This window comes from Musca autumnalis, unplaced genomic scaffold, assembly GCF_047663935.1.
Source record: "Musca autumnalis isolate F117 unplaced genomic scaffold, ASM4766393v1 scaffold_5, whole genome shotgun sequence".
NCBI lineage: Eukaryota > Metazoa > Arthropoda > Insecta > Diptera > Muscidae > Musca > Musca autumnalis.
This window is the reverse complement of record NW_027412088.1, coordinates 56,875,543-56,892,282: the sequence shown is the minus strand read 5'-3', so window position 1 is coordinate 56,892,282 and position 16,740 is coordinate 56,875,543. Positions and strand designations below refer to the sequence as shown.

The window sequence follows — 16,740 nt, the reverse complement described above, 5'->3', positions numbered from 1 at the left end:
GAAATCGACTACAACTCAATGAACATGCTGCTCGTGTGTGCTTGAATGTACATCACACGTACTTTTTTACACTATTAACCTTTTTTGTCTGAAGTCTACATGCGGAACAAGCCAGAACGACAGAACGACCACCACTGGGAATTTTGTTATCGTCAAATGACTGAATGAATGGCTTTTGCAAAATATGGTTTGAAACAATTTTAAACTTGACCGTAAATACATGCCTGCTAAGTGTACGTGTATGCGTGCTTGAGGTGTCAAAACACTTGGAGAAAAATTGAAAAATGGATAATTGCAAATTCTTTTATCTGTGTGGTATGCATATATCCTAGCCTGTAGTCTAAATCATGCATTAAAATGTTCCCAGACACATACCCTAAAGGGACAATGGAGACTGCTCCCATAGAAATAAGGGCAACACGATTCATATTCCCTCAACTAAAGATTCTCACCCACCACTGACAGGCAAAATTAAAAGACTCGGCCCTGGAGCTCTGAATTAAACGTTTTATGAGCTGATGATTTAGAAGACATCTTAATCACAGTAATCGCCTAAATAAACAGTAAAGATTACATCTTTGAAACGGGGGGCTATCGATAAAACGAAGAATGTACCGCGTTCGTCAGTGTTCATTAGAAATCACTGATCTAGTGGCGCGAAAGTAAAAAAATCAAAATTGCGAAATGTTTTCCATTGTATCGATTACAAATACTCTGCTGACTAAAATTTCGATTTCAGTTTGTTGTTGTTGTAAATATTATCTCAGTTATTCACTGTCCAATTCAAAAAACTTTGCTGCATATTGGGAGGTACCGTCATATGGGGACAAAACGTACACCCCTGCCCACAATTTTTGGTGGAGAATGTTTGTGTCCACTGGGAACCCCAAATACCAAATTATCCCTAATTTGGTCGGAAAATGTAGCCAAAATCCCCCAATATACTAAAAATCGGGAGGTACCTAAAAAGAGTACAATACCCAAACGTAGACCTATGTCCACAATTTTTGTTGGAAAAGTTAAGTGACCACTAGAAACCCTACGTGCCAAATTACAACTAATTTGGAAGAAAAGGATGGATGGATTAAATCCTCAAAATACCGAATATCAGGATGTACCGTTATATGGGGGCTATACCAACATATTAGCCGATGTTTTTCATATTTAGTCCATTATTACCCACGGACACAAACTGAGATTTTGGAAAATTGCAGAAAGATATCGAAGTTCGTTTGTAAATTATTAATTTCGCGACGCTATGTCAGTGATTTCGACCACTGTGGCCCGGATCAATTTTTTATGATTGGAAATTCAACCACTAATTTTTTTCAATTTGACCCAAAACCCTTATATATGAAATTTTGTGATGATCGGTTAAGGTTAATACGTGCCATCCAGGCGGCCTTTGTTTCCGTAGTAATGTGAAATTTTTTTGGGATCGGTCTAGTGTTCATATTTCAGAACAGCGAAAAAAGGAATTCCTATATGTAGATCCTCCAAGACAGCTCACCCTCAAGGACATCAATGGTGAAGCAAATTCCAGTTCGTATTTTTCGTATGTGGGTGTATAAGCACCACCACAAAGAGGCCACATGGAAGCTCCATATCATGAAGGCTCCATTTGTATACCCTGTGCCCTTAGGCTTGCATACGATCAAAGTGTGCCTCATCGAAATAATGGTTTTAGACGCAAAGTATGCTTGGGCAAAATTCGTTTCAGACAATTTGGAGTTTAATTAGCAATGTTCGTCCGTCTGTCTGTATGTTTGGCTGGAGCGAACGATAACTCTCGAATGGATGAACCGATTTGGTCCAAAATGTTGCCTTCGTAATATTTTGTCCAAACTTAGTTTACTATGGAAACAAAGATAGCACGGGTGACACGGACTAACCTTTAACCGATCGTCATAAAATTTCATATATAAGGATTTTGGGTCAAATGGAAAAAATTATGGGGTAGGAGTTCCAATCAAAAAAATTTTTGTTTTTTAGGTTGATATAGTGTTCATCTCAGGTGTGAAGCTCCATATCAAGAAGGCTCCATTTGTATACCCTGGGCCGTTAGGCTAACGAGAGTATATCAGTTGTGTAAGACCAAAGTGTGCTTCATCGAAATAATGGTTTTAGACATATCGATGCCCGTCCGTCTGTCTGGCTGACTCGTGTGCATTAGAGTGGTTTTAAAAAATCGATTTTTAGTTTTGTTAAAAATTTTTAGTTTTGTTAAAAATTAAGATTGCCAAAGTTTGAGCTCAATCGGAATATGTTAACACGTGCCACTGTGGCCTCAAACTTTCCATGGGCCCTTTATATAGGTAATGTTAAAATCTGACCCGATTTTTTGCAGGATTACATGTTTAGCCGCTACAAAGAACTGGTAAACTGTTTTCATCGATTGGACAATAAATGTGGTCTGTAGAGCGATTTCTTTAAAATTTGTATTGGGCCAAAGGCGAACTTCTGTGGGACCAAAGGCGAATTTTCACAAAATCACTCTCTAGACCACATTTATTGTCCAATCGATGAAAACAATATACCAGTTCATTGTAGTGCAATTGTGTTACTCCATTCGAGAGTTATTGTGTTCACCACTGAGAGTTGGAGGATGTTCATACAACACTCAGTATTCAGAGGTAAGATATTGACCACATTTGCTGGATCATGGCTTGAAGATCTTACAGTACATTATTATTTCCTTGAGTGTTTTCTAAAGAGAACCCCACGTTGGGCGGCACTTCTAAAATGTAATATGTATGAGGATAATAAATTATTTATTTTTAATTTTGTTTTTCTAAGATTAGGGTCAAAATTATTCCTAATTCTCTGGCACAAAGCGGGTCGTGATGTGATAACATTAATGGCAGCGTTGGTTAAACTGCTGAGCAAAATTTTAGATAGAGAAAGAAGTTCCTCTATGTACTCTTTGCGATGTGTCGGGACACATGAAATTCAGTACAGTCATGGCTTCATTAAGAGAATAGTGTTTTATAGAGAAAGCCCACGTTGGGCGCCATATGTAGAGAGTAATATGTAGGCTATGAGCTTAATGAATTGTTTTCCAAAAATTTCGTTTGCGTTAGTATTTGAGGTCTGCGTAATGCATCTGCATTGCAAATAAAGAGCGTTCGAGAGTTCGAGCCATGTCGAAAGTTTCATAATTTTACGCTTAGAAATTTTGAAATATGAACGGATATGGAGCCAACGTTGCCGACAATTTTTGATCGGATTCGATTTTTTCCCTTTGAGTTAAAACCAGTCTGGGATAGTTTTAAAATTTGTTGGCAACATTTTGTGTATGCGGCCCTAGTTACGACGGTGCAATGGTATGGCTTCGATTCCCCAGCCAGGCAACGTCAAATTTTCAACGGTGGCAAAATACCCCTCTGCAATGTTGGCGACATTTTCTGAGTATTTCAGATATGTGAAACGTCTCTACAAGTGGGGATCTTAGGGCATGCCGTTCGGACTCAGCGATAAACTGTAGTTTCCATATCATTGAGCTGGTATGAATCGGGATGCACTCACTGATATGAGAGAGTCTCCCTTGTCCCCTCTGGAACGTTTGTGTAACAATTATATAAGTCCATAATTCCTGAGAAATTGGACCAAAAACTCAAGAAATCCCTATAGATGTCAGATGTACTGTGTTTACTTCTTTTCTTTAGGTCCGAGGATGAGGGTATATCTGTGTCGGGAAAGCTGGTTGATACTTTCTTACTTGTTTAAACAACATCTCCGAGGCAGCATGGGAGACTTCTCTCATAACAATGAGAGCACGCCGATTTATATTGGCTTAATGATATGAGTCATACTTTTTATCGCCAAGTCCGAACGGCGTGTCTTACGACATTACTTGTAAAAAAGTTTTTTCAAGGCTGAAATACTCATTGCTACCACCGAAAATTTTGATGTTCTGGTCAGCGGTTGAATCGCAGACCTTCTGATTGCAAAGCGGACGTGCTTACCACTGCACCAATGTGGTTCTCTTTCATTAGTTCACATAGGTGCTCCATACCCGTTCATATTTTAACATTTCTAAGTGTAAAATTATGAAATTTTCGACATGGCCGGAACTCTCGAACGCCCTATGTGTGCAATGCAGATGCATTATAAAGACCTCCAATCTTAAAGCAAACAACATTTTGGAAAATGATTCATTAAACTCATAACCTACATATAACTTTTTAGAAGTGGCGCCCAACGCACAGTGCGAAATTTGGGAAGTTTAGTGGAACTTTAAGGGATTTTCAAAGTACATGAAATTAATTAAACTTTTATTGAATTCGTTAGCTAAGTACTCCACTGCAAAGGGTCCATACTCAGTTTGCACGAAACGACTAAAAAATGCACTTAAAGTTGCACTTTTGTTTAATATTTTTTTTTTTTTTTTTTAAGAAATGTATTTTTGATTTATTAAAAGAATGGAGTGGCGCGGACAAATGGTAGGTCAGTATGCCATGATTCATTTTTCTTCATAGTTTACAAAACAATTACGATATTTTACATCTTGATGCAAAAACCCTTATTGTTTTCGTGCAATTTTAGGCGGAAAGCAGTGATTTTTTGAAGTTTTCAAAATTATAATTTTTTATTTTCCGTGGGCATTTCAAAAGTGAGTTACGTACATTCACGTGTTAAGATATATATAATCTGAAAGATTGGATTCTCCTCTGTTCGCAAAGCTATAAAACTGCTGCGGTATCGCGCGGTCTTTGGAGATATTCAAGATTTTCTAAAAAGACTTTGGGAATTTCATTCACTTGCATTTTCCAAAAGTGGAAGGTAAATGCGATAATGAACGCCATTGTTGACTGTGTTTTGAAGAAATGGACTCACTAATTCTAACAATGATAATTTCTGTAAAATTAAGAAACCTCTCGCAATTTTTCATAGTTTTGACCGCTAAATTATGGTGATTTACATATAGTGCAACATTTTTAGATGCTGCGGTGCAAATACCAAAATACGTTAAAAATTGTAATGCAGTGCAGACCTGAACTTGATCTGAAAGACATTATTAACAAAATTAATGGTACAGACCTGATGAATGGACCAATAAACATTATAAATACAAATGAAAACAAAAAATATTGACATTTTACTCCTTAATAGATGTGAAGGGTTGTGGAGCTTCACCCAGAAGTGGACCTATGTTGACAGCTTATGTGTGAGGAGGTTTTTTATTCGCTAACATCTTAAAATTTACATTTGCATCAAAATCGGCTGCAATTTTTGTCATTAACCTTTAAAATACCCAATATGAGGGAACCCCGCCTGTGGGGGCTATTTCAAAACGCGAACCTATATTGAAAATATTTTACCAATTTGCATCAAAATCGATTGAAAAATGAATGTAAAACGTAAAAACGGCCGCCACCGTTACATAAGCGCTACAGGAAACCGCGGGCCTATGTGGCCCAATTTGAGCCCCACACTGTCCACTAATATAAGAAACATTTGTGCAAAATTTTAGGAATCTACACCTTTTCCTTTAAAAGTTATTAGTAAAGTTCCGCTAAAGTGCTCTTATTTTGCACTGTGCAACGTGGGGATTTCGTTAGACAACATTTAAGGGAATAATCTACTGCAATATCTTCAACCCATAAATATACTGAATATACTGAATTTCCCCATACACATACTATAGAGGACTGAGGGGAACTTCAGTCTCTATCTAAAATTTCGCTTAGCAGGTTAACCAACGCTGTCAATAATGTTATCCTATAACGACACTCTTTGTGCAAGAGAATTATGAAAAACTCTGACCCTAATTATAAAAAACAAAATTAAAAAAAAAAATCGTTTATGAACCTCTTATATATTACATTTTAGAAATGGCGCCCAACGTGGGGCTCTCTTTCGAAAGCAAAAAGGGAATCATGATGTACTTCGAGACATGAATATACTAAATTCGCACGTATGGGAACATTCTCCCACACATTGAAAAGGCGGCACAGAGTGGGACATCTCTCTATCTAGGAGGGTAAACCGTTTCTATTTTTGCGCACGAATGTGGGATCTCCCTCATATCGAAGAACATAGCACAAATACGAAGAAAATAAGGTCAACATTTTTCTGAGGGTTTTAACCAAATGCGGTAAACACGATAACTCTCGAATGGAGTAACCGATTGGTCCAAACATTGTTCATGGAAATATTTCGTCCAACCTTAAATCAAATTCGTAGACGGACTATATTTGTCCACTTCTTCGGGCACCTCCCATGGAAAATTCAAACATTTCTGGATTATGTGCAGTGTGATTTCTGATCGAGGAACGTTTTGAAACTTTAACCGAAGGCAGTCCTTTTGGCCCTGATTACAATGATATAATTGTTTTCATTGACAATGCCATACTTCCTGACATAATTACCTGAAAGTTCTAAGTGTTGACCAATGACTACATCTATCGTAGAGAGGGACTAACATTGCTCTAACCTTTCCACAAATTTAATTCAAGTACCAAGAACTTAAAACTTATATTCGGGCAACTTCTCGGGTCATGTTGGTGTTTAAGATGGCTACTAGAAAAATAGTTTTATTGTTTTCTAAAGTTTTCGATTGCTTGAGTGGACTATTCCCCCATTGGCGTTTTCTAAAGTGTTCTCCAGCATGACTTTTACACTTTTCCAAGCGCTCTAAACTATTGTAGAAACACTTTTTCACTCCGATTGAGACACCTCCAAAACATGGCTTTTGAACGCTTCAACAGCATTAACTGGCCACGAAAATCGTTGACCACGCCTTTTTTCTTGATATGTGGGAATAAAATGAAATCATAAATTCCACGTTTTGTCTGGTCAAAAATTCTCGGTTTTTAACAGATATGTGAGAGCTCATATTGTCATAGTGCACAATAATACGTCTTTTCCTGTTCGTTTTTTCGATTTTCTTCGAAGACTTCAGGGAAACAAATTGTGGTATCCCACTCAAAATTGACCTTCTACGTTGCCCAAGTGGAACATATGCCACATGACCAGTTTTGCCGAAGAAACAGGCGCCCATTTCGAAGGCCCAGAAGGCCGATTGCTGTTCGGTTTCGGGCTCATAGACATTTGTCGACCATGATGCGATCTTATAAACGAATTTTGAAACATCGCGATCCTATTTTTTTGCACCAATCGACAAAAGTCTTTTTTGAGCGATTGTCATTTTGGGCTTGATCCAAGGAGAACAAACCTTTTTACGGACAGGTGTTCATGCAATAACGAATGTATGTATGGTGGAAGAAATGCCAAATGATGCCTCTATCTCACGGTATATTACATGATGATCTTGCATTATCAGGTCATGCACGGCAGCAATGTTTTCTGGCACAACGGTCGTATGTCAAACTGAGTATGTTTATGAGAAAATCGTTTTGAAATTTTCACCGAAAATAGTCCTTGTGGTCCTGATTTTTTAGGCTCACCTCTTGTATTATTATTTTTTGTGCAGTCTTATGCTGAGATCTTTATCTCACACAGCACGATAAGACATTAAGAAATGCTTTTTGTGCCTGGAAAACTCTGAAAATATATGCCTTTAAAAAATAATGTTGTTTCACTCTAGTCACGAACCCCCAATCTTCTATCTACACGGAGAACATTTCACCACGGTGGATGTGATGTAAATAGTTTCTCAGTTTGTGAAATATTTATTTATGAAATAATTCATAAATCTACAACTTTGGCTAGTTATATAAGCTGGCGCCCAACGTGGGGAGCTTAATCCATAATGACATTGGTTATAGAAGGCGTAAACGTTAATAATGTTGTATTATCGACTATATATGGTGAAATATCCCCTCCCTGCCTCCTTTCTCTACTGCTCTCTTTCAGCTTTGAAGGCCAACAATCGTTTTATAGGGTCCCATATGTTTATATGGTAGTAGCTTCCCCTACCGATTCTGTAATATTCGTGGGAAATATTTTATCTCTTTAGAGGGCAGCCAGCTTCTATATTTAGTTTATTTATTGAGAAATTATAATTCAAGTTGAAGTTTAAACCTATAATTTATGCTAGTTATATAAACTAGCGCCCAACGTGGGAAGATAAATTAATAATAGGATTAACGATCAAAAGCTAAGGTTAGTAATGGTTTATGCTTACCAATATATGGTGAAATATATACCTCCCTCCCACGACTTTTCTAATGATGCCTAAGCTGGCGCCCAGCGTGGGGAGCTTGATACATAATGACATTAATGATTGAAGGCGTGAACGTGAATAATGTTATATTATCAAATATATGTATTGAAATATCTCCCTCCCTCCTTTTACTACTGCTCTATATTTAATTCTTTCATTGTGAAGTTTTAATTTATGTTCGAGTATAAGCCTATAATTTATGCTTGTTTTATAAACTGGCGCCCAAGGTGGGGAGGGAACTCAATTCTTAACGACTTTAACGATCAAAAACTAAGCTGAGTAATGGTTTATGCTTAACGATATGTGATGAAATATCAAACTCCCTACCTACACTTTTCTAATGATGCCTTTCAGTTATTTTTTTCATAGAGTCCTCTCCGTTGATATAAGAGTAGCACCTCTCAGTGCTTCCAGGGTATTCGTGGAAAATATATATATATTTTTTTTCATTTTTAGACTGCCTGTCCGATTCTACTTTTAGTTCAAGATAAATATAAAGAAGTTTTTAATAATGTGTTGGCTTAACGAACTCACGAGCCTCCTAGGGCATGAAATTGTCATCCTATAATTATTCACAGTGTACCCCTTAGCATAGACTCAAATCCATGTCAAATATAGACTCTTAATCAAATTGTCATTCACTCAATTCATCATTTGTCGATGGTTTTTGTAGCGTCCCCACCATTGAATGAATATTCATTCATTCAAAGTGTGTTTTTTTTTCTGCTACAAAATGAATTTACATTTTCAAAGGCCATCAATTATTCAGCAGATGATGATGATTTAGTCAAAGTACACACAAATCAGATGTACTTGTGGTACTATTTGTTGCAGAAAGTAAAGCTTGTATTACAATTTTCATTTCAACCATAAATAATGGGCAGCATGAATTTGTCCTAAATGGTCGGTCTATTATTTCATTTTTAACCATCTAAGGCTGTGGAGAAAATTGCTGGCTTGAGTTAATGGCTGTTGTACATTATTAATAACACTGCCTTCCTACAATCGCCAGCCACCTCGTCCGTCACTCATTCAATATTTGCAATTATTTTTTTTTTGTTCTTCTTTAGCAAGGTCATATGTAATGACCACCATTAGTGGATATTTTTTTGTTTCTTGTCATTCAAAAAGGTTGAAGGATACATTTTGAATTGCAATGTCCTTTTGAACCTTCCTGAAAATTTAATGGCTTTTAATGAAGGTATTTAGTAGGTATGTAGGATTACAAATTTTTAAAAGAAGGAGGCGAGGGGAAGTTTAGATATAGTGGCTAGAGTCCATAATAATTTAATTTTTTTAACAATTAACAACAGAGTGGACCCTGTCCAAAGAGAGAGAGAGAGAGGAAGATATTGAATGGGGCTCCCCGCGTTGGTCGCCATTTTAATAACTAATAATTAGCATAAATTATAGTTTTAGGTAATACTTCATAAACTAATATTTATAAAACTGAGGCTCTTCTTAAATTATATCCATCATAATGAACTGTTCACCTTGCAACATTACATTTTAAACGGCGCACAATGGTTAATTAATGTTAATTTCTACATGGGATTCGATAGTAATCATATTGAAACTAAGGAAAACAACAAAATAGTTCGAAAAATTGGAAGGTGTGGGCGTGGTGGTAGTTTCCCTTACCGATTCTGGAATATTCGTGGGAAATATTTTATATCTTTAGAGGACAGCCAGCTTCATTTATTGTGAAGTTATAATTCAAGTTGAAGTTTAAATCTATAATTTATGCTAGTTATATAAACTGGCGCCCAACGTGGGGAATTCATAATAACATTAACGATGAAAAGCTAAGCTGAGTAATGATTTATCCTTAACGATATATGGTGAAATATCTACCTCCCTCCCACCACTTTTCTACTGCCTATGCTGGCGCCCAATGACTTCATTTGATTCCTGCACATCATGAAAAAATGCGTGGTCAATGGGTTTCGTCTCCAGGAAATGCTGCTGAAGCGTTCAAAAACCATGTTTTGGAGGCATTTCAATCGGAGTGGAAAAAATGTTTCAACAATTGGTGTGAGCGCATAAAAAGGTGTATTAATTATGCTGGGTACTACTTAGGAAAACAATAAAACCATTTTTGATGGTAAATATTCGAGTTTTCATTGTTAGAAAGTTATCGAGCAATCCTCCACTGTGATAAGTGGCTGAGGGTTCGTTACTCCGCCAAAGCAAAATTCAATTTTCTACGCCGATTATGATCCTCAGTGTAATATTGGCTTACATTTCTGAATATTTTAGGCATGTAAAACTTCTTAAAAAGTAGTACCACGTCGTGTTCGACACAAGTCTCTGAAAAAATTTAGGGAAGATATTTTACGTTGGTCGCCATTTAGTGAAAATAAAAAATATATTTTTTTCTAAGTATTATTTCTTACTATTTACTCAATTATATTAATTTTCTTTTAAAACCTACATACGTCTGCACATTTCATATGTTTGCAATAAATATTTCTAATTAACTTCATTTGAATCCCATTTGAATGCATTAATTGTTTATTTATGTTGATATAAATCCCTTTCCATATCGTTTATACGCTTCTTGACAATTTCTCAGAAATGCAAATGTTTTATCCTGACATTTGAATAAGAACTTAAAGTAAATACATACATAAATAATGCACAAGTACCTACATGTCATGTATTATGTGGCATAAAAATACCAGAAGACTTCAAAATGTCATTGCAACAACAACATAAATTCATGGAACTGCTGTGTTGTGTGTGTGCTAATATTTGATAAACACAATTCCACATTGTGTGATAAATTATTTATACGAGGGATGGTAAAAAAGGATATTGGATAATTATAAGAGAAAAACAATATAAACCTGGTCCTTGGAAAGTTTATTGTAATTAAAGTTAAAAAAAAATTAAGTAGTCATATAATGGCGCCCAACGTGGGGAACAGAACTTCTAATGTATATACATGCATATGGACACAAAGTACGCCAACGCCAAGATCGCACCATAATTCGCTTCTTGGCATCTAGTACAATAGGCTTCTATATACCCTTCTGAAAGAAAGGGTGCTTCTATAGACCCTTTCTCAAAGAAAGGGTGCTTCTATAGACGCTTTCTCAAAGAAAGGGTGCTTCTATAGACCCTTTCTCAAAGAAAGGGTGGTTCTATAGACGCTTTCTCAAAGAAAGGGTGCTTTTATAGTACCTTTCTGAAAGAAAGGGTCCTTCTATAGACCCTTTTCATTGTTAGAAAGTTATCTATAGTCCCTTTCTAAAGGAACGGGTGCTTCTATAGTCCCTTTCTGAAGGAAAGTGTACCTCTATAGTCCCATTCTGAAGGAAAGGGTGCTTCCATAGTCCCTTTCTGAAAGAAAGCGTGCTCCTATAGTCCCTTTCTGAAGGAAAGGGTGCTTCTATAGTCCCTTTCTGAAGGAAAGGGTGCTTCTATAAACCCTTTCTGAAGAAAAGGGTGCTTCTATAGTGCCTTTCTGAAGAAAAGGGTGCTTCTATAAACCCTTTCTGAAGAAAAGGATGCTTCTATAAACCCTTTCTGAAGAAAAGGGTGCTTCTATAAACCCTTTCTGAAGAAAAGGGTGCTTCTATAAACCCTTTCTGAAGAAAAGGATGCTTCTATAAACCCTTTCTGAAGAAAAGGGTGCTTCTATAAACCCTTTCTGAAGAAAAGGGTGCTTCTATAAACCCTTTCTGAAGAAAAGGGTGCTTCTATAAACCCTTTCTGAAGAAAAGGGTGCTTCCATAAACCCTTTCTGAAGAAAAGGGTGCTTCTATAAACCCTTTCTGAAGAAAAGGGTGCTTCTATAAACCCTTTCTGAAGAAAAAGGTGCTTCCATAAACCCTTTTTGAAGTAACGAGTGCTTCTTTTTGAAGTAACGAGTGCTTCTATAAACCCTTTCTGAAGGAGAGGGTGCTTCTGTAGTCCATTTGTGAAGGAAAGGGTGCTTCTATAGTCCCTTTCTGAAGGAAAGGGTGCTTCTATAGTCCCTTTCTGAAGGAAAGGGTGCTTCTATAGTCCCTTTCGGAAGGAAAGGGTGCTTCTATACTCCCTTTCGGAAGGAAAGGGTGCTTCTAAAGTCCCTTCCTGAAGGAAAGGGTGCTTCTAAAGTCCCTTCCTGAAGGAAAGGGTGCTTCTAATGTCCCTTCCTGAAGGAGAGGGTGCTTCTAAAGTCCCTTCCTGAAGGAAAGGGTGCTTCTAAAGTCCCTTCCTGAAGGAAAGGGTGCTTCTAAAGTCCCTTCCTGAAGGAAAGGGTGCTTCTAAAGTCCCTTCCTGAAGGAAAGGGTGCTTCTAAAGTCCCTTCCTGAAGGAAAGGGTGCTTCTATAGACGTTTTCTGAAAGAAAAGCTGCTTCTTTAGTTCCTTTCGGAAAGAATGAGTGCTTCTGCATATCCTTTCAGAAAGAAATGCAGTTTCAGTAGTCCCTTTCTGAAGAAATAGGTGCTTTTATAGACCCTCTATGAAGGAAACGGTGCTTCTATAGTCCCTTTCTGAAGGAAAGGGTGCTTCTATAGTCCCTTTCTTAAGGAAAGGGTGCTTCTATGGTCCCTTTCTGAAGGAAAAGGGTGCTCATATAGTCCCTTTCTAAAGGGAAGGGTGCTTCTATAGGCTCTTCTGAAGGGAAGGGTGCTTCTATAGTCCCTTTCTGGAGAAAAGGGTGCTTCTATAGTCCCTTTCTGGAGGAAAGGGTGCTTCTATAGTCCCTTTCTGAAGGAATAGGTGTTTCTATAGTTCCTTTCTGAAGAAAAGGGCGCTTCTATAGCCCCCCTCTGAAGGAAAGGGTTCTTCTATAGCCCTCTCTGAAGGAAATGGTGCTTCTGTAGTCCCTTTCTGAAGAAAAGGGCGCTTCTATAGTCCCTTTCTGAAGGAAAGGATGCGTCTATAGTCCCCTTCTGAAGGAAAGGCTGCTTCTGTAGCCCCTTTCTAAAGGAAAGGGTGCTTCTATAGTCCCTTTCTGAATAGAAGCACCCTCTATAGTCCCTTTCTGAAGGAAAGGGTGCTTCTTGAGTCCCTTTCTGAAGGAAAGGGTGCTTCTATAGTCCATTTCTGAAAGAAAGGGGGCTTCTATAGTCCTTTTCTGAAGGAAAGGGTGCTTCTATAGTCCCTTTATGAATGAAAGGGTGCCTCTATAGTCCCTATCTGAAGGAAAAGGTGCTTCTATAATCCCTGTCTGAAGGAAAGGGTTCTTCTATAGTCCCTTTCTGAAGGAAAGTGTACTTCTATAGTCCCATTCTGAAGGAAAGGGTGCTTCCATAGTCCCTTTCTGAAAGAAAGCGTGCTCCTATAGTCCCTTTCTGAAGGAAAGGGTGCTCCTATAGTCCCTTTCTGAAGGAAATTGTGCTTCTATAGTCCCATTCTGAAGGAAAGGGTGAATCAATAGTCCCTTTTTGAAGGAAATGATGTTTCTATAGTCCCTTTCTGAAGAAAGGGTGCTTCTTCTGAAGGAAAAGGTGCTTCTATAGTCCCTTTCTGAAAGAAAGGGTGCTTCTATAGTCCCTTTCCCTTTCTGAAGGAAAGGGTGCTTCTATAGTCTCTTTCTGAAGGAAATGGTGCTTCTATAGTCCCTTTCTGAAGGAAAGGGTGCTTCTACAGTCCCTTTCTGAAGGAAAGGGTGCTTCTATAGTTTCTTTCTGAAGGAAAGGGTGCTTCTATAGTTTCTTTCTGAAGGAAAGGGTGCTTCTATAATTCCTTTCACTATTTAAATGGAATCACATTAAGGGCCTTCTGTTTCTATAAATGTATAATTACTCTCTATCTACCAATAAGTTTTACATTCATCTTCTTCTTCTGTTTAAAGTACAAAATAAAATTTATGATGCCGTACAAAGTGCAGATGGATCTTTATTTTTGGTTTCAAACTCTTTTATGCTACACATTTTGTTATGCAAACGTCATGTTCTGGTAGATGAATTATGAATTTACGCAGATGTTGGGTGGGTGGATGGATGGTGGAAGTAGCAAGGAATACCCTTGAATTATAAAATGTGTAAAATACCAGAACATAGCATGAAAATTATGATGATTTTGATGAACCATAGAATATAATTTGAATTCAGTACTAGGGCTATTAATCATTTAATGTTTGAAATGACTGCAGACAACTTTGGGAAAAAAGGGGTTGATTCTACACATTTGTTGTTTTTGTTTTAAATAAACAAAAAATACTATTTTTTTAGAAACATTTATGGGCTATTTATAAAATAAACTCATGGTGTCTGTCCATGATGATGATGATGAATGGTGGGAGGCCCTGAGAAGGGCAAAGAAGAACAGCCGGTTTTAAAGCCAACTGCCAGCAAGGCAGGCAATCAGTCAGGCCGGCACACTTTATTGTATAATTAGGTACTTTTTTACAATTATACAAACAATTAAAACAGCAAAACATAATTATTTATTTTTTCAAATTACACCACTTCAACAACACATCAGCACAGGCCAGCTTGCCGCCAATATGGAAACATTAATCATTTGCTACAAAAATGTATGCAGGAGGGTGTAATTTTTCCACACTTTAAGGCCACAATTAAACATATGCTTTTTTCTGCCCAATGTAAACATTTTAATAAATAACTCTATTTTTGTTTTCTCTGTTTGATTTTAGGTTCCTTTAATCGAACCCAAAGATGAGCCCACATTAATTGAAGGTCATCATCATACAGCCGCCGCCGCCAGCTCGCATCATAATCACCAACATCAACACCAAACGTCGTCGTCACATCATCATAAACATCAAGACCCCTATGCTGTGGAATTGTCACACTGTCGTTATGGCGACAATGAGCTGGTCTTGTCGCTCGTGCTGCAAACATATAATTGGCATGACCTGAATGAAAGTCGCCGTGCTAAAGTTTTGGCCAAACTATCGAAATTCTTTGCCATACCAAAGGTAAGCAAATCGCAGAAAAAACCCTCATCATTATTCAATATCCTCACACACACACACCCGCACACACACAGATGTTTAATACCTTTCATTTTTTCCAACACTTCCAGGAATTTATCACAATGGAAAGTGTCACCAAACATGATCTATACGAAATGCAAAAGGAATCTTTGAAAAAGGGAAACAATAAGTGCCATACTAATAATAATCGTAAACTGGGACGTGTTGATTTTATCGTAAGTATATTTTTGCAGACACTTTTTGCCCAATGCACAATTCATTGGGACCATCATCTTTCTACACATTCACATTCTACTCACTGTATGGATAGAGAAGTGTTTTTAGTGAAATTCATTGAAAGGTTCAAAGGGTCTTTTGTTTTCGCTTTTGTTCTGCCTTGGCCTTAGTAAGGGGTAACTTTGCAAAATGATGATTTGTCAAATAAGAGAGCACAAAAAACGTGTTTGAATTTGATGGCGGAAATTCTTAAAACAGGAAGTTATTAATCAAATAAACGTTTCCTCCAGACACTTTTGTCACTTTCAATAACCCAACCTCGACCAATAGAAGGAAACAGGATGTGCTTGATTTATTGTATTAAATTCAAATGTCATTAACGATGTCATAGAAGTTCAAGGTTAACAACAATGTTATTGTTTAACCCTTAACCCATTAAAATCCGCACACATACATGACGAGTAAAACGGTGTTACGAACTGTTTTGAAGTAAATATAAACAATTAGTAAATACTAAGCTCATCCGCTACGTTAAGTCAAATTCATTGGAAGAGAATAATGTCTTAATTGACGATAATCACTTTATACTGATAATTTTCTGTGGGGAGACATTCTATCCATTGAGATTCCAAAGTACCAAGTTGCATTCACTTCATAGTGCTATAGCATGGTCCTTTATCAACATATAAAGACTTAATTTGACCGATGCACTCTTGCCGTCGAAAGTTGTGAAAAATGATCGGACGTAAATGTTTACAACACATGGTCGTATGACGAACTGTCCTGAGTACGTAAAGGCTAAAAACTTTCAAACTGTCCAAAAAATTCAAATGGCAACTGGCAACACGCGTTGTTGCCTATGCCAGTTAGTGTTCGTGTAGCCCTCGCAACAACTAATTCGGTAGGGAAATGTGAGTAAAATTTCAAAATATGGACACTTATACTGTCTGATTTTTGCAAGGGATGCTTGTACCTGTTATAATGTTTTGTACCCTTGGCTTAAACTTTCAAAATATCGAAAAAAGGCGATTGCCGTGCTATGAGGGCTATATGAGGACATGTACTGACAAATTTCTGGTGGAAAGTTCTATACCCTCAACGAAGACTAAATACAGCCATTTTGGTGGGATATTGAGACCACAACGGAAAAAATTCAGGAAATAAGTTTTACACACCCCACTAAGACCAAATGCCATATTTCCGCCATTTCGTTGGGATATTGAGGCCACAACCTTCAAAGTACCGAAAATCTGGAGATACTCTTCTATGGGGACTAAATAAAGACGACAAATTTAACGTGGAAACAAAGATGAAATACCAAATTTCAGGTATTTCGATTGAATATTAAGACTTAAACTTTGTAAATACCAAAAATAGGAAGGTACCTTTCTATGGATGCTATGTAAAGACGTGGACCTATGCCGACAAATTTCAGGTGGAAAGCTTTATACCCCCAACGAAGACTAAATACCAAATTTCAGCCATTTCGTTGGGATATG

General features: G+C 37.4%; 1 protein-coding gene across 16 annotated transcripts in view; it reads left to right on the top strand.

Annotated features, from left to right (window-relative positions):
* The window catches only part of Dg (Dystroglycan), a 512,976-nt gene that overhangs the window by 459,559 nt on the left and 36,677 nt on the right, over nucleotides 1–16,740 (top strand). For all 16 annotated transcript variants that reach the window (XM_073955149.1, XM_073955142.1, XM_073955152.1 and 13 more), the window contains 2 exons: nucleotides 14,723–15,007; nucleotides 15,115–15,240. In XM_073955149.1, the coding sequence (XP_073811250.1) occupies nucleotides 14,723–15,007; nucleotides 15,115–15,240 (411 nt within the window). The remainder of the gene's footprint in view (nucleotides 1–14,722; nucleotides 15,008–15,114; nucleotides 15,241–16,740) is intronic.